Here is an 18,741-nt window from a genome sequence, read left to right as displayed (position 1 = left end):
TACAGTTAAACCTGCTTATAACGAACCTCCATATAACAAATTCCTGGATATAACAAAGTTTTTCTATTCCCCGCCGTTACTCCATAGAAGCACGTGTATTTGAGACCTCTACGTAACGAAGTGGCAGCGGGAGACCCTCTCTATATAACGAATTTTCCCCTCCGACAACCAAGAGATTTCGCCCCAAATTTTGTCATTTTTGCGCGAGCAGCAACCGGAAGCACCTTCTCCACCACAACGGAATGCGAAGCGAGCGCACGTGTGCGTGCATGCGTGTGCGAGGCGGGCCTGCATCCTTCGACCCAGCAATATTGCCGCCGCGGGCGTGACCTTTCCCCCTCCCTTCATTCAAACCTGATCCTGCCGCTTGCTGCAGCTGGCCTAGCCCGCCAAGCTGGCACTCTCTCCTTTTCCAGTTGATGTTGCCGACGCGCTGGTACACGCTGTGACACATCACACTCGATGAGCGCGGACACACGCTGGCGGAATGTGGAAGCGCCGCTGGAGAAGCGAGCGAAGTGACCTTCGTGCTGTAGCCTATCGCTTCAACGCAAACTGAGCGCCGAGAACACACAGCACGCAGAAAGCTACGAGCCGCCGATGCACCTACACTGCTAGACTCTGCCCCAACTCAGATCGCTTTCAAGATGAGGCCCGCGCGACCGCCCCCGCCGCGCACTATGCCAGAGTACAGTACAACGCCGCCCCGCTATCCCTCCCCCTTCGCTCCCGCGCCGGTGCCTCGATCGCAACAGAAGAAGGCGTGCTTCCTCCCTGCTTTTCCTGTGCGCGTGACGCAGTCGTCGGCTCCCCTCGCACGTTTCATACGGCGCGCGGCGACTGCGTTATTGCCCTTGGACTTTACACAGGACATCTATGAGCCAAAACCAATTTTAGGGCCACAACGCATCATGGACATCATCTTTATATAGCAAATACGGATCTCAAGGGCCATACTTTTGCTGGCGGAAACCGAAAATACGTCATAGTTGTCTTCCCCGGCACTTTGGGCTGCCAATGCCATTGTCAAGCCACCAAGCCAAGCGACATGAAAAGTCAAAATGGCCGCTCGGGCCGGCGCGGGGTGGCAGTTCGCAACGTATGATGCGGGAACGGTCCCACAGTTGCTACGCAACAGCGGGGTTACCAATGCATTGAGTTCTAAGGGAGGTGTGCCGGGACCGGTCGAAAACGACGTAACAGCCGGGAAAACGCAGCCCCCGGGAACGTAACAGCGAGGTTCTACTGTAACACTATACGACGCTACGACGCCATCGTGACGCTCGCTCTTCGTTTCCGATGCCTCACGCTTGTGCGAAACAACACACGTCCACGCATCCGTTACCTGGTGTGACATTCCAAGGATGAGTGCTTCGACGAAAACGGGTGCGCATTACAATTGAGGGCGCGTTAGAATCGAGTAAATACGGTAAACGTTCTATTTTTCGAATTTTCGTGCCGAACCTGCATATAACGAAATCCTCTTTATAACGAAGCTTTTTCGGGAATTTGTCAATTTCGTTATATCCAGGTTTAACTGTATAAGTCATGTATAACTAGTCGGCGCACTTGCCCTGTAGATCACATTTCACAATCGCATTTAAATCGCAAGACTGTGCTCGGTGTTATCATTGTGCTTTGAGTGGTACTTGTTTTTCTTGGCACAAGTATGCACCGTCTACTTATTCACCATCACTACAACATGAAAAAATATTGAGTGCTTTTCTTGCTACATCTTTTGTCACGCAGACTGAAAGCTACGACAATCTCCTCGGCTTCAACATGCTGAGCTACCGGTCATGCAAGAACCTGTGGAAGTCGTGTGTGGAGCACCACACCTTCTTTCGCCTGAACTTGCCCCGTCCAACCACCAAGCGGTTTCTCTTCAGCCTCGGTTCCAAGTTCAGATACAGGTATGTGAGCGCTGACGAGCGTTTATAGTTGATGTTACAAAGCTGGTGACACATCGTCAACATTTTTGTGTTCGAATCTCAACAGTACTGAGCTTTGGTTTGTTGTTGTCCTTGAAAATATTTTTAAATGTTGTGGCATTGAAAGTGGTCTTCAAAAGGCTGTACAAGTGTTATGACTGTGAAGGTTGTTGTGGGCAGGCATGTTTCCGGGTGGGCATAAGACCTATGCAGGGAACACGTGTTACTAAATAAGGTTGTTGGGCGCCTTCATTTTTGTGTTGGATTAACATTTTGAGAAGCATTCCTCAAAGCAGGAGGGATATAACATATAAATCAGCATGTGACATTCACACTTGCACATCTTTTGTAATTGTTTGCAGATTAGATGCTTGTTTTCACATTGACACTCCTGCGCAGTTTACCCTTCAGCATGTCTGGCTCTGCCATAAATATTAAAAGTTGTTTACCACATTTAACCTCTCTGCCTTGCCTCTTCGTTTGTAATCATGGGGTCATCGCAGGTTTACTACGAGATACATGTAGGCACATAAGTGCCTACCGAAGCGCTACAGCTCATACCATGACTTCATCCCTTTCTCTCCCTTTCTAGTGGCCGAACAGAATACCAGACACTTGAAGACATGAAGAAGAGGGGCCTAGATGACCGGCCTTTTCTCAGGTACTAGTCCCTTCTCATGTCATATCTTTGTGAAATAGCTTCACTCTGAGAGCTGTTGAAAAATGAGTTAGTGCTTATTTGAAATACTGTAAAACCTTGTTAATTCAAAGTCTGCCAAACCATGTAAAATCTTCAACTAAGGCTATGTTCACACTTGGTCTCGAAGCAGGCGGAAGCGGCAAAAACTTCGAAAAATCCGCCCGCCTAGGCGGCAAAGCGGGCGGAAAACCAGACGGCGAGCAAAATCGGTCTCGGACCGATTTTTTCGCCATGGCGAGGCGGAAACGCAGCGGAAAGTCGTTCCGCTCGACTGGAAGCTCCACTAGCATGTAAACATCCAGTCATAAAATTTTACATGGCACCAAAAGTGTAGGCTGCGATGGTGCTCGACGCGACCTAGATCCACCACTTGCTCTTCAAGAGTGGTACTAAAACGTCTCAGCAATACTCGCGATGGTATTCAACGTCGCGCGACCGGAGGCTCGGCAACGAAGCCTTGGCGTGACCCAACTTCTCGCGCTTTTGCAAAGCCGGGCGAACCCAACACCGCCGCTTCCCAGGTGTCCGCGCTCCTTCCGTTTATTCATTGTCCATTTCTAGGAAACAAGTAGGTAGAAGTATAAAAAACAATATCTTCTCCCACTTCCATGGCAGAAAAAAGTTGGGCAGATCCTTCGTTGGCCCTCCGCAATTCTTTTCGCACGGGCGCGGTATGTTGCAGAAGTCGCAGGGCTCTTTTTTCGTTGCGCGGTGCTTTTCTCGTCGCGACAATAGATTGGGAGCATAGGTCTCAGGTCTCACGTAGGACCCGCAGGCTTTGGCGAGCCCCAACACAAGGGCCAGCCCGGGTTTCAGCTTTGGTGTACTGGACGCGCTGCCGATAATACGAAGTGATAAAATGTTATTGCAACCTGTAATAAAAGCTATTAAAGAAATATAATCACGCCTAGGCACCAACCTGTGACCTAGTGCTACCGTGCCTGTGTGAGGAGAATTACGGAACGCCAACGTGGAATTTACCGAAGGTCGCAGATTACACGCGAAGTTGCGCGAAATGAACTTTTGATGACGGATGGTTCAGTGAATGAACATACCGCTCGAAAAGGTGCGATAATGAGCGCCACCACGCCGACAAACGTACTCAGACTAGATGGATGTGGGCGAAAGCGGCAGCGGCGGCCGCGGCGGTAGCAAAACAAATGTGAACAACTTGGACATGCGCGGAAAAGATTTTCCGGCCGCTTTGGCCTTTCCGCCCGCTTGCTGCTTCCCAAGTGTGAACGTAGCCTTAAGCAGATTTTTTAACTACATGAAAGGAAGAAAAGAACCCTAGAAAAGGAAGGGAGAAACAGCACGACACAAGCATGTAACGTTTGTTTTCCGTGTAGCAGGACTACTCGAAGTTATTATTGATGCAGGATTGCTTGGTATAGTTGTTCGCTGCATCGAGGATCATAAGGCGGTATTCTTGGGCGATAATTTTTGAGGATAGTTTCACTTTCACAAGAATCTGCGAGAATCAGCGCTGCATGCGTTGAACTATATGGCTGATAGCGTTTTTGGCACTGTGCAAAGATAATGAGCCTGGCAGAGTGCCAGAAACACTGTCGGTTGTATACGCAGCTGCATCCACCTCTCAAAATATTGCAGAAGTGAAACTATCTCTGAAAGTGATCGCCCACGAATACCGCCCATGATCTCTAGCCTGGTAATCATGCGCAGACTCTCAGTCACCTTCGATACACTCAGCAAAGCTGCGAATGACATTTAGAGACTCAAAAATCGTCACTAAAGCCATCACACGAGTGGGTTCATTATCGTCCCTGCTATCGCCTACTAGCACCCTGTTGTAACTGCATCTACCATGTTAGCGTAAAGTGCCTGCGTGTCTCCTTACATGTTCAAGCAGCCGGCGAAGCCTAGTCAGCCTATTCCATCACCATCTGTGTACAAGCATGATGACACATGCTACACAGCTGGCATTTACATGGGAAAAACCAGAAATGAAAAAGCAAAGCAAGTTTTTGTAGCGGGCGCAAATTAACGCGCACCGCCGCACAATGTAAGCACTTTACACAGCTGTACAGATTATCATTGCCCACATCGCGGAATTTGGCATCTGAATCGCAGTCCCAGTGATAGTTCTTTCAGATCTGATCCCTAAGGTCATGCATAAATGTACTGCAAGCACCAGAAGCAATCAGCGTTCCTGGATGACAGCAATTGCAGGAGCCATAAGCACGTCATGGCCACAATACTATTGACACTGCTTCCATGATATGCGAAGCCAGAAGCGTGTTGCAGCATTCCAGTTCTTGGAGGCACTACAAGAAACTATGAATTATCCGGATGGATGTGTGGGCTTTTCAAATTATTCAGTATAATTCACATTGCAAATTACGGGACTGTGCAAATTCTACGAATGAACTGAATTAATAAACCAAAATCGAATTATCAAGGTTTTACTGTATAGGTACTATTGGTGCATTGAGACCTTACACAGTGTATTGTGGGTTTAGTGTGCAACATTAGCATTGCTTTTGAGTATAGCTGCCTGATGTGGGCAGTGACTTATTAGGAATTATGGTACATTTGATAGTGAGATGAATTCCTTTGGCGTGATTGCTCTCAATGCCTACACTTTAAAGGGCAACTATAGAAAGTGCCAACTTCAAACTTTCAACCCTTGCATTCTTTTTTTTTTTTCATCAGCCTTGTAAGCATAGAAATTCTACTATTGCTAATCATGAAGGACCTGTAGCGCCCACCGACGCCACAGCGCGGAGCGCTTTGTTCGGCGCTCTCAGCCGGTGCCTTGGCGCCGGCTATCAAAGAAAGAGAAAAATAAAGAAGCGCAGCGCGTGCTCGAGGCGCAAGCTCGGCACGCGCAGTGTCGTTCCAAAAGCCAGCCACGCTGGTCGTCGCAGCCCCGTCGCTCGGCTCGCCGCCTTCGCCCTTCTGACCAGGGACGACGGCACGGCTCGTACAGCCGCCGTCACGTCCCTCCTACATTGGTGACCCGGGAGAGCGCGCCTTTTCCCGAGCGACACGCTGCCATGGCTCACTGGCCGGAGCCCCAGTTCGACCCGCCACTGCCGCCATTCTCGTCCAGCTACGTCGGCGTCTGGTTCGCCCAATTCGAGGCTGCTCTGGAGCTTAACCACATCTGGATTCAGGAGTTCAAGTACGCAGTACTCCTTGACGTCCTGCCGCTTGCTCTCCAGCTCCACCTCGGCGTTCCATCGCCTGGCCCGCGCCCGTACGACGAACTGCGGCAGCGCGTGCTCGACTTCTTCGGTGCTGTCTACCACCCTCTTCCAGAGGTAGACCGTGCGGCGCGCGAGTCATCTCTGCCGGCACCCTCACCGCCAGCACCAGACGCGTCCGCTCCTGCGCCCGTTAGCCACCATCAGGCAAGCCTTCCTCCCTCGACTTGCCCCGATACCGTCTCGGCGACCATCCAATGCGCTACCGCACAGTCCCCGGCCTCCGGCTCTCTCCAGGGGTCTCTTTCGTGCGAGTACGCGCACAATGTTGTCGCCGAGGGTATCGTCACGACCGTGACACCGGCCACGTCATCGCCTTTCTCGCCCGCAACGATGGCAGGCGACAGTGGAGACATCACCGACCCAACGCCGGCTACCGTGCCGCATGCCATTGGGTCTGTCTCCAACGCCATCGCTCCTGCAACAACGGCACCCGACCCTTCCACGCGGTCTGCTGAGCCGGTCTCCGAGGCGGCGCGCGAGCTCGGTACCGCGCCGATCCCACTGCCTCCGACTCTGCCGGCTACCACCACCGCGGACACGGGTCACGACCTTCTGCGACACCCGACATCGAACGGTCCATCTCTCCAGCGGTCAGCGCAGTTGGTACAGGTCATTCCACCTACCCAGCCCACCCGGGTCTTCACCTGTGCTGCCTCGACGGACGTTCGCGCCTCGTCGCTGAGCGCCTCACGGCTTCGACCCGCTTCCGGCTTTTGCGATGGACCGATGGAACCACCGGACATTCCTGCGGACCTTGACCCACTTTTGCCTGGCCAGCTCGTGGCTTACTCGCGATGCACCCCATCGTTAGCTCTGCCGGATCGTGTTCGCCTCCCGACAGGTTGCGCCACGTCCACCTGCAAGGCACGCGTCGTGGCCTGTCCAGGGCTTCGACTCCATTACTCGTGCACGCATCCTACAAGTCATGCACAGGTGCGGTCTGTGATACGCCTCCGGCAACGCGTGCGCTGGCACCGTCGACGCACCCTTCGCCTTACAAGCCTCCCCCTTCCTCATTCTTCCAGAGACATGTGGAGTCCGTCAAATCAGCGGGTAGACGCACTCCTGCCAACAGCGTCCGTTCCGCGAGTCCCTCGCCCGTTGAGGAGCACCCGGTGCCGCCCGCCTGAGTGGTGGTGGCGACCCGATGCCTTCACGTTGACGACTCGGACTGGCCATGGACACTTTTCAATCAGGACTCAACTGGCTCGCCATTTCGACGTTCCGTCTGGGCGGGGGGCCCTGTAGCGCCCACCGACGCCACAGCGCGGAGCGCTTTGTTCGGCGCTCTCAGCCGGTGCCTTGGCGCCGGCTATCAAAGAAAGAGAAAAATAAAGAAGCGCAGCGCGTGCTCGAGGCGCAAGCTCGGCACGCGCAGTGTCGTTCCAAAAGCCAGCCACGCTGGTCGTCGCAGCCCCGTCGCTCGGCTCGCCGCCTTCGCCCTTCTGACCAGGGACGACGGCACGGCTCGTACAGCCGCCGTCACGTCCCTCCTACAGACCAAAATCAAATCCTGAAACATCCTACAGATTATTTTCAAGTCTTTTCTACAGGATGCGCTCGCTCTTCATAAGTTGAGTGTCTATAAGGAGCTGGTAGTGGATGTTTAAGTGCATTTCCCATATATCTCTCAAACACTGTTCATTCATTCTGTCATCCTGTCAGGATGTGTACCATCAGGGAAAAACCGAAAATTTTCGGTGAATTAAGTCAATTCTGGAGAACTCAGGGGGAAAACAGGCAATTTTCACCCAGGTTGCTTTCAGTCAAGGAAATTGATACCTATAGTGGAATGCCACAAGGAAGCAGCACACAAGTGGGTGGGCAAACCCTAGAGGGTAGGCAAATAAAACTTCGCTTTAAAACCATGCTGCAAAAGTACTGCTGTAAATTAGTGCAAGTGTTTGTGGATTCTGTTTTTCTGATGTTGAGGGATTGCACAGAGTATTGTAAAGAAGAAAGCATAATGTTTTTATTTCTAATGCTCCCTACAAACAGTTATTTGGACAGTATTTCAACCACAGAGATGCCTCCTGGAATATATTGGGGTTGCCCTACTATATGGTCTTGCCCCCTATTGACATACCAAGAGACCAGCCTCCTCGGCTCATGCATCCTGTACATTTAGTGTACATGTTAAGCTACACTGCACTATATCTAAGCTACATAATAATGCTCTGCTGAATTCACAGTTCGTTGCCAAAAATTCTACCTGTCTGTATACATTGTATATATTTCGAAGAGACTGTCATACATTTCAGTATTTTATTAAGCATACTCCCAACAACCATAATTGTCACACGACATCTAGCTTTTGCAACACTAATGCTGCATAGGCAAGCTTAGTGACATTACTCTTCTAATACACCTTGACTACAAATTCCATTTGGACCATGTAATGCATATAAATTAAAATAAAACTTGGTGTCATTATCAGGCTACTGAACCTCATCAAGATCTGAGTCATCTGCCATTGGCATCCGGGTTTCATTGACAGGCACTACAATCCCATCGCAGGTTAGCCAAAGGACTTTTGCAGCGGCCACTGAGTTGGCTGTGCTGTGAGCAGCTTTAGTCTGCTTCTTAAAAGAGCTAATTAGCGTGTGTGGTATCTTTGCCGACTTGTTGAAGGTCCGAACTCTTTGAAGTCACCGTGCAGGGAAATTACGCCACTTTGTCACAGTCATCAAATGCCTCTGCATACCATTTTAAAGGTTTCACCGCAGTGCAATAGAGCTGAAAGTTCAGCAAGCTGGTTCAGGTTCATCATCACAAAGCTCCGCTTCAGACAATTCAAGAGCAGAACGAAAGAAAGGTGAAAGACAGGGCACCGATTCATAACTAGAGATGACACTACAAAGCAACAATGCATGCACAAACATCTACCACATGGTGCTAATGAAACAACAGCCTACAAGAGTGTCACCAGTGCTCAATAAAACAGTTTGTACAGCTTATCTAAGAGCTCTACTTCTTTCTCTGTGAGTGAAATGGCAGGTTGACTGGTGCCCATATCCTGATTTTTAGTTGTACATAGAGCTTAGGCAATTTCACCTGTAACTTGAAAACAGCATTCAAAGATAATTTTAATTTCAATCAATCAATCAATCTTTATTGATAAATCAGTAGGAATAGATACAAGCTATCTGGACTTCATTCAGTGTTGTGTTGCAAAACATGCCGTGCAATGAGGGGGCAAATGGGAATGTGTGCTATTTTTCCATGTGTATTTTCAATGTCACTTCAGCTCTTCGTTTTCAAGCATTGGTCCATCTATCATCTCGTGTAAACCTTTTCGCAGCGAATAGAAAAAAACCCTTTTACTGGCATCGCTCAAGTTCCTCTACCACATCAAAGCACCGTCGCATTCCAATTATGGTGCGCCGGTGCGCATCAACCACGTTACCGGACCCATCAGACAGGTTGGCCACCCCCACCTCATGCGCCGCACGTCGAGCTATTGTCTCTCCCCCTGCTTGACTCTTTCCGAAAGTGCAACGAGAGGCTGGCACGGTTCCAGGTAGTTGACCTTGGTCCCGAGCAAAGGGGTTTTGCAGCTCTGGAAGGTCGTTCGAGAACAACTCGTCTCCTCCAGCTGAGCGCTTCCAGGCGAGGAGGCAACGCCGGAAGCAAATCAACCATCGGACAATGGAGCCCTTGGAGCGTCCCCATTGGCCGAATATGGCGGAAATTTCGCGGGCCAATACCATGGGAGGAAAATGACAACACCTGAGCTGGCTCGATGATTGGCTGAAAAGGACGTGACCCTGAGAGACCCCGATAGACTGAAGGGATTAAAAGAGCGACAAATCGAGGAGAGGGACATTCCTCTTCTTGCCACGGGCCGCAGCATCCGGTTTGCTGCCAGCTGTCGATCACTTTATGACTGTTCATTACGTTGTATTATCACTGTAAATAATGTAAATAAACCTTTATTTCCCCAAGTCCGTCCTCAACATCACCCAAATCCCGCAACCAACGCCTACCAGATCCAATAGCAGGCTGTACCCACTTGCCAGTTTTTCATTGTACGAGCTAAGAGGAGTGTTCTACAGGGCTGTACTTTTCCTTATAGTTATAGATACCTTCGGTCTCACTTTGTCTTTGGGTTTCAGGGCAAATATTTCTCCGGTGTGGACTCCGATGCAGGAAAAAAAATATGCCAATGCCACGCTATTTCCCCATACTTACCAGTCCATGCAACATTCTATGGTTGTATAGGGCTTCATTTGGTCTTTTTCATCTTCTTTCTTTGCAAGTTTCTTCCCAGACTTCACCCATGTTGTCACATTTTCACATTTTCACATGTCCACAGCCAGAACTTCTTAGTGTTTTGACCTCAGAGCAAGCGAGCACTGATATTTCTCGACCACCAAAGGAATCTGGCTGATAGGAATCTTGACCCCACATTGTCACAGACTTGCACAAAGGATGGCAGTGATCTGAGTAAACCACAGGCTGAGGCTATCTTAAAGTGTTTAAAGTAACAATGTAAGTGCATAGCAGCAGTTGTGCTAGTAATATTTGTTTCAGTTGTTCATGGTAGCATAATCTAACAAATGGGCAACTTGTACTGTATCCTGTTCCAAGACGTGTTGCAGGGCCCTTTTAGCCAACAGCTAACACTTAATTGATAGTCGAAAGTATATGGTCTACGTTGCCTGCGATTGTGACGACAGGCTGACTACAGGCTGTTTAGGGAGCTTCTGCAATATGCCGAAAGTTCCAATGCCGTGCGGAATGAAAATAACTTTTGTACTCTCCATCCAGAGGTAATGAACGTCAGGAACGCCACAGCTACTGCACCACATAGCCGAAGGTGTGGTGTGGTGCAGTGTGGTTAAAGTTAGACTTATTTTAATACGACTCTGGTTAACTCTTTTTTTTTTTTTTTTATTAATTCGATTCAGACTTATGGTCTCTGCAGGCGCCCATACGTTTCATCTTTATCATCATCAGCCTATTCATGTCCACTGCAGGACGAAGGCCTCTCCCTGCGATCTCCACTTACCCCTGTCTTGCGCTAGATGATTCCAACTAGCGCCTGCAAATTTCCTAACTTCATCACCCCACCTAGTTTTCTGCCATCCTCGACTGCGCTTCCCTTCTCCTGGTAGCCATTCTGTGACTCTAATGGTCCACCGGTTATCCATCCTACGCATTACATGACCTGCCCAGCTCTATTTCTTCCGCTTAATGTAATGCATACATTTCAATGGGTCCCAAAACTCCGTTATTTCGATCTGAAAATTGGCTTTCGCCGGATAATTCGAGCTTGGCTGGTCAGCTTCGCCGTAATACAGCGGTGTTGTGCGGTGAAGCGTACCAAGAAAAGAAAGGGGCCGTTGTCATGGGACATACATGCGTTTCTCAATTATACACGCATGCACGCACCGTCTCCGGTCACAGCACGAGCACCCATACGCTAAATAAGCATACTGACAGCCATTCGGAGCTGTTACTGACGTTTCTGTGGCTATTTGAGCCCTCGTTTCGGCCATCATGCATGTCTCGTATATGAGACCCGAGGCCTAATACGCGTTCCTTAATTATATGCGCGAGCATGCGCCGGGCTCCGAGAAGCGAAGAAAAACCATCTGGTGTTTTCGGAAAGCTAGCGAAAAGGAAGGCGGTAAGATAAACAATTCCTAAAGTCTAGGGGACGTTTAGGGCCATCAAAAGAGCGCAAGTCTATTTAAATCTCTGAAAGCCTGCCAGTAAACTTATTAGGCGTCTCGGTGCTGGTACTGTGACTTGATACGGCGCATGTGCATGTGAAATTAAGGAACACGTGCTATGTATGTCCCATAACAGTGGCACCTTTCCCAGCTTAGTATGCTTCACCCCACACACGGCTGTATTTTGGCAAAGCTAACTTTAAAGGTGAATCTTGCCAAGTGAATCAACCGCATGCTTCGGCGTTTTTCTGTCCTTTGTATAATTCGACCCGGCGAATAATTCGACCAGTTTAGTTGGTCCCATCAGGGTCGAATTAACGGAATGTATATGGTGATGGGGTGAAACAGCTCATATACTTTTGGCAAAGGATGTACCAATCTGATTTGAAGCTTGTTGTAAAAAGTGCTGCAGGGCTTAGTTGCTTGTTTCACACATATACCATAGTGATAAGATGCCATTGTATTTTCTTATCCTGATCACCTTTGTTTATATAGCATCACATACTTGTGTTGCTGACACATACTTCTTTATTTTGTACCATTGTCAGCTTAATGTTGCTACCGCTTATCGCTTTTGAACTGTGGGCTTTTGTCACAGCATTCTTAATAGTAGCTTTTTACCCGTGACCTTCTCCTGTAAACGTCTCTAATCTTTTCAAATACAATAAAATGTTTTTGTATTGTGTTTTGTGGCATTGGTGACCTCTGCGACGATGGCGAGCACATGAAACTACCTGCTGTAGCGGAGATGATTAAGCCAATAGACATCTGTTTCTTTGTAAAGTTCAACAGTGACCATTTCAAAATGGCACGCATGGTTATTAGCCTGCAGAATACATTACCTACAAACTATCATACGAAACAAATCTACATTGATAAACAATTTAAGTAATTTCTCTGTGTAAAAGCACCACTATGGCATGGTCATGCAGTACAAGGTTTGTATTAATGTGTTTCATGCATCTTAGAAAATGTCATAACCTTTCATGCTGTTATTCTTTTGCTACCAAACTGCTCTAACAGGCGTTTAAACAACATTTTACCTTAGGCTTCTCATTTCAATAAGAAATTATCCTAAGTTCTTAAATCTAGTACTGCCATTCAAGACAGTGGTCAAGTCTTCCAACTGTGGCTTGACATTCAATACTAAAAATTTGAAAGCAATTGAACAAACCTATTTTGAAGGCATTGACATAAAGGAGGTAGCTAACCAGCATTGAAAATATTGAAATGCATCCCGGACTGTCATTCAAGTTCATGACACGCCATGATTCACTCATTGTATGTTGATGTCCTTTCCTACTGTTGGAATTACTGCAGGTCCCCCAGCAAGCGTTGCATCCGACAGACAGTGCCGACGCCCACAGATGCCCGCGACAAGCCGTCCAAGAGCCTGCCCCGAATGAACGGGACGTCCAGCGCACACGTGCGCCCCTACGACAGCTTCAGCCACAAAGTACAAATTTCCGGGCCCGAGTACCTGCCGCGCAAAGCCTGGGTCGACGGTGCCCTGTGAGTTTTGCACTGCCCATACCACAATTGCTCGCCCTAATGGGCACACAGTGCTTACGAGGTCGTAAAGGGAAGCTGTCATATAGAGGAAAATATAAGTATATATTACACAAGTTTGAGAGAGGATTGATGCCACCACTCGGCGGTGGCGAAAGCAGCAAGCGCGGACGTCGAGCATTGGATCAAATGTCCGCCCACTCACTTGCTTGTTATTTATATCAGCCACACGCATCTTGGAACCTGTGCATAGAACTTATCTGTCGAGCCCATCTACCTGCAAAAAATGAGAGTGCTCAGGACGCATGAATGGTCTGAATCGCTAGCACATCGACGTGCTACAACAAAAATTTGATAGCAAGGCAACTGCAAAGGTGGCCAATCAGAACTAGGAACTCGTGTGGCAATAGGAAACTAGCCCATGATGACTCATTTCCTTTTTATAATTTTTATATAACTCTTGACCACTGATAATAAAAAGGTTGTGTTTTAACATGAACTAACATGAATAATTTAGTCTTAAAATGAAAGAAATGCATTTAAGACATTCTTATCTGATTTTTCTAACGCATTTGATCATTTGCCAGTTAACTAAACCTAACAAAGAGACTTAGTTCAAAAACAGTCCTTCTCCTCACCGCCTTCCTCTCTTTGTCCTGTACGCAGGGATGCCCAAGCATTTACACCTGCCATTCCTCCCAAAATGATCCGATACGCTGATGACGACTCTCTTCCAGAGCTGATAATGGTCAGTGTCGCATGCATTCTTTTTTTTTTGTTATTCTTCCACAGCGGATGATTGGAAGTTTGTCAACAGGTGCACGATATAGTGTTTACACTTGCAGTGTGGATTGCGGATGATGCACACATCTATGTGTGCCAGTGCACTTGTTGTGGCTCTGGGAATAGGCTGCCCGCTTCATGTTTGCGTGGCAGCTGTTGCGGCAGGCGCCGGGACGCATTCCAAGAATAACACAAGTCAGAGACCTTAAACCCAAGAACACTCTCTGGCGATAATTCATTCGCTTTCCCGCCTTTTTGGCCACCACTGTGGCCCACACAGCCGTCGCATGACCCGGGAGCAGGCAGTCCATTTTTTTGCACGATATTCACGCTATAGGAAGAGCGCCGTGATGGGTTTCTCGCAAGTCGCATCCTCCTATGCTTTTCTGAGTGTAAATACCGTATTTGTTCATTTAAGGCCCGCTATCCTGTCTATGCATGTATGCATGCGTCTGTATTTCACTAAGCGTCACGCGCGTACCCATCAATCGCTGGTTGATTTCTGCAAGCCAATACTAGATAGCACTAGTTGTCCTGCCAGGACAACAGGGTCAGAGCATTGCTTGTGTGCACCCATTGTAAAGATGCTAGCCGCCACTGCACCTTCATCGTCGCGATGGCATATTATCTTCACCGTGTTCGGCACCAAACGAAACCTACCAAACCGCAACTTTGGTCGCGGACGTGCCGACTGTTTGTACCAGTAGACCACATCAACTATCGAGCAAGAGATCACGATGGCCACGTGCATGAAGCAGTGCTTCGGTCCATAGGCAATCAGTCGGCAACTACCACAAACGCCTACCAAGTTTGTGTGTGCCCTTACTAAGCGAAACGGCGTAAGCTCGCCTCTTACTATAAGGCTGCTTTGTGTGACGTCCGCACCCAGTAAAAAAAACTCAGAAAAAAAGAATGCGGGCCTTACAGGAGTAAATGCGGTAGTTCCTACTCGGATGTTGCCGGGGATGTTTTTTTCCAGATGCTAGCCAGCCTCACCCTTTCAACGTCCACTGCTGTGTTCATCCGTAATATTGTGCCCCTTCCCCAGGAAAATAGAAAGAAGAAATCAAGGAAAGATATATACGGTGACGGTTTTGCGAGCCCAATTTCCCAGCGTTTTCTTTTCTCATTTTTCTTCTTCATCTTTTTTTTTTTCCCCTATTCTGCTTCCGCACACTCGTGTTCGAGGCTCTTTTTCATTCTGTGGATCAGTGCAAAAAACTTCACTCTTCAATTTTCAACCTGACCCATTTTGTTTTGCAGCTTGGCGCAAAAGTTGCATGTGTGTCGCCCACTGTCTGTGCATGCGATTGAGTTGCAACCCGCATTTCCCTCGATTTAATTGCATAATGAGCTGCAGCAGAGAGCTGACTCACCTTTCTCAGGACATGTTGCAGTGCAGCACTTAGGGAGCCAATGCGCAAGTGCAGTGGATTCGTCTTTTTTTCCCCTCCAAAGTCCGGCTCATTTCTGGCAGTATGGGCAGTTTATTATCTTAAAAGGGGGCTGGGGGGGCTGCGCCAATAGGCTTGATCGAAATGGGCTCAATCATCTTCGTTAGGAGATCAGTCTCTGCTTTGCTGAGCGCTGTGGAACATTATAGCTATGGCCCCTGGGTGCATTATAGGGTCTTAGCTGAACGGCAATTCGCGCCGTCAAGATGGCATCTGGCTCGTGAGTGCAGGCCTCTCGAGACCACACAGCGCGGTAGCGAATCGCACTGTACTTCAAGGCGTCTAGACACCGCGGTACGCGAAGTGGACTTGCGAATTCAAAATTCATATTGCAAGTTTTAGTGGTACTGACACCATTGCTTTTTGGCCATAATTTTTTCGTTAAACATCTAAGGGCGCCAAACGACATGACCCGTCTTCATTGGGTTCATGTATGAAGCGTAGTTTGTGTTCCACGATACCTCTGGTTTGGCTGAACTCACTTATATTTGCTACTGGTAAGTGGAGCATACTTTCTCGATGTTCTTACAGCGAAGTTGTTAGCCTCTAGTTGGTTGGGATTTTTTGTGGCCTGCTCACCCAAAAACCGGCAGCAGGAAAAAGGGTTTGTTCGTGTTCGAGTTTGCGCGTAACAGAAAAGTATATTCGAATTACAATGTGATGCTAACATTTCTTTAGGTTGCGTGTAAGTTGTACTTTATAAATTTTGTGGCACAGTTTACTTAAAGAAATTCAATTAGTTCAATAACGCACTTGCGCGAGGTGGAGAGCCTACAAGAATGAGCATGAATGAGGATGGGCCTCAAATGGCAGCTGGAGGGCTTTGTCTTTCAGTTTCCGCATGACCGAATTATGTTTTCTCGTATATTCGTATTACAATCCGAAGCTATCATGTCTGCAGCTTGTGTGTAAGTCGTACATGACTCATATCGTGATGCAATTTACTGTTGAACATTACTTTATTTCAATAATGCACTTGCACTTGGTGGACGCACGTCCTAGAATAATGAGGATCGATGCTGCACTTTCGCACACGTGCGTGGCTGCGTGACCGTACGTCGCTTGTTGTGGTGGTGCTTGTGTAATGTCGTCTTAAGTCTGCACTAGCTTCGCTGTACATCTACTTTCACAGGGTGGAATGAAGGCGGATTTTTTTTTTTCTCTCTCTCTCTCTGTCTCTCTTGGTCGTACCTTTCTATGACCATCATTATTGTGATCGAGGTCAAATATTGCCTTACGGAGAGGGGAAAATATATATATATATATATATATATATATATATATATATATATATATATATATATATATATATATATGCCTCATTCGAGGAAGTGCAGCTGCTATACAGTCAGACTTTTCAAGAATTTCCAAGAAAGAAAAGAACGTGTCGCATCGCGTTTTCCATGAAAGCAAGCGCCAATGGCGTGTCGTAAGTTTGGGGTAATTTCCAACATAAACATTGTGGGGCACCGCGCGAGCGCACTTCGCGTGTTTCCAACAGCGGCGCATAGAAAGCGTGTTTCTTGCTGTTGAGTATAATACGCAACGCTAACGCGCGTAGGTGAGCCAATTAAGGCGACGTCGTTGAGCCAACACCACCTAGGTGTTGGTTGAGCCCGCGGCTTGTATTAATGGTGTGTTCACGAGACGCTGCTCTCTGCCATCTCTTCATTCTCCTCCTATTTGGACCTTTGCACTATACTGCCGTTTCGTTGCGCCGGTCGTAAAAAAGGATTGGGTGTGGGTGTTGTCGAGTAGATCGTCGAGGATCGCTGTGTCGGGACCCCTACGGCGCCCAACCCTCGATCCGTGTGGGCGTCCCGCGCGAGGCGTCGACCGCCAGCTGCTGCAGGCGGGGCTCAGATCGCGTGGGTTTATTTGACGGACGCGCGCGCGCGCACTGTGAACGCACCACGTGGGACGAGCGCGGACTCGCGACACATTGCGCGCTGTATGCCGCCGCGCCTGCTACATAGTATACGTCGTGATCGACGGCGAATTGCGTTGAGTGCCAGTAATTGGGGGCGTTCGCTCGGTGCTGCCTGCGTTTGCGCTTAATCTCTGAAGAGGGCTCGTCTGTGTGACGAAGGAAGAAAAAAAAAAAAACATGATAATAAAGGCAAGATATCACCGTAGAATGAATCCTATTTACGCACCGCTGGAATCGGTGATGCGAAACCGTGGGCGTCGTCCGCGTTTTTACGAGCGTCCCAGATTTTTTTTTTTTTTTTTTTTTTTTTTAATTCCAGCGCTGCAACTTCACTGGTCAGCTTCGGTGGGCGTGAATCTCGCCGGTGGACGGGCGCAGACTCGTCGTACGCACCCGTTTAGAGTGTCGACGGGTGTGGAACTATACAGTGCGCGCTCCTGTCGGAAGGAACAGATGAGCGTGGAGCACGTGCGAAATTTTCAGTTTTGTTTGTCGCGGGTACATTCGCCCGGCCATTGCAGCAGACTACTTGCGGTTGGTGGCGCTGGCAACTCTCTGCACACTCGTGCAGAGCCAGCGCCTGGCAGAGCATTTACATAGTTTCAGCCGGCACTTGCAGCTATATATATATATATATATATATATATATATATATATATATATAGCGCGAGCAATGTGGCTGACCCCACATTAGAGGGTTCCCTTTAAAGGGCACAGAGAAAGGCGAACACCCACAAGCAGAAGTGCATCTTAGTTTGAAGCCCATGCTTGGCTTGATCTAAATGACGCCTAGCGTGAACGTACCCATGACGCTCACAGCGTTTCCTTCGGCACGTTCGCGACAGGCGTCATTTAGATCAACCTAAAGCGTGGGCTTCAAGCTAAGATGCATTTCTGAATGCGTGGGTGGCGTAAGAGAGCATTCCTTCAAAAACCTGATCTTCGTTAATTTCGTAGTACGAGTTCGTTTGTTATAAGAACGCCCACCTGCCTCGTCCGCGGACTGCGATATGTACCTAAATAAAAGAAATAACAGTAAATAAAAAAAGAACAAATGAAAGAGTGCTAAAGCTTCCACGTCTTGATTTTGGCGCTGAAACCTCAGCGCAGGTACGTCAGAGATTTCAAAGTATTTCCTTGTTTTGGGGCCGTTGAGCTCGCGGTTGAAGTTCTCGAAACTTACGAAGTTCAGTCTTATAGTCTCTTTTAGAATGCAAGTTCGCCCATATTTGCCGGTAAACAATGAACTAGGCGCGAGAAGAAGGGCGCCATCTTAACTTATGACGTCACATCAAGCTGGTGCGGGAACTGCAAGGAAGCCGCGCCACCCGTCTTTCATTATTGCGTCTTTTGCGGCCTATCAAGTCTCTTCTCACAGTATGAGTATTTTTCTTTTTCTTTAAGCGAAGCATTTGCGAACCTCGCCGGGTTTTGTGACCGTGGCTACGGATTCACTGTTCGCTTGCCGAATAGGCCAACCAATCATAGCGGAGCACGCGCGCCGCTGGGTTTCTTGCACCACCACC

The 18,741-nt window shown here is 48.3% G+C and overlaps 1 protein-coding gene across 11 annotated transcripts in view; it reads left to right on the top strand.

The window, feature by feature from the left end:
* LOC119441840 (tyrosine-protein phosphatase non-receptor type 4) overlaps window positions 1–18,741 on the top strand; it is a 356,409-nt gene that overhangs the window by 229,115 nt on the left and 108,553 nt on the right. For all 11 annotated transcript variants that reach the window (XM_037706473.2, XM_049661658.1, XM_049661657.1 and 8 more), the window contains 4 exons: window positions 1,750–1,913; window positions 2,524–2,592; window positions 12,860–13,051; window positions 13,715–13,796. In XM_037706473.2, the coding sequence (XP_037562401.1) occupies window positions 1,750–1,913; window positions 2,524–2,592; window positions 12,860–13,051; window positions 13,715–13,796 (507 nt within the window). The remainder of the gene's footprint in view (window positions 1–1,749; window positions 1,914–2,523; window positions 2,593–12,859; window positions 13,052–13,714; window positions 13,797–18,741) is intronic.

Source organism: Dermacentor silvarum, chromosome 2, assembly GCF_013339745.2.
Source record: "Dermacentor silvarum isolate Dsil-2018 chromosome 2, BIME_Dsil_1.4, whole genome shotgun sequence".
NCBI classification, from domain to species: Eukaryota; Metazoa; Arthropoda; class Arachnida; order Ixodida; family Ixodidae; genus Dermacentor; species Dermacentor silvarum.
This window is presented reverse-complemented; position numbering and strand designations above follow the sequence as displayed.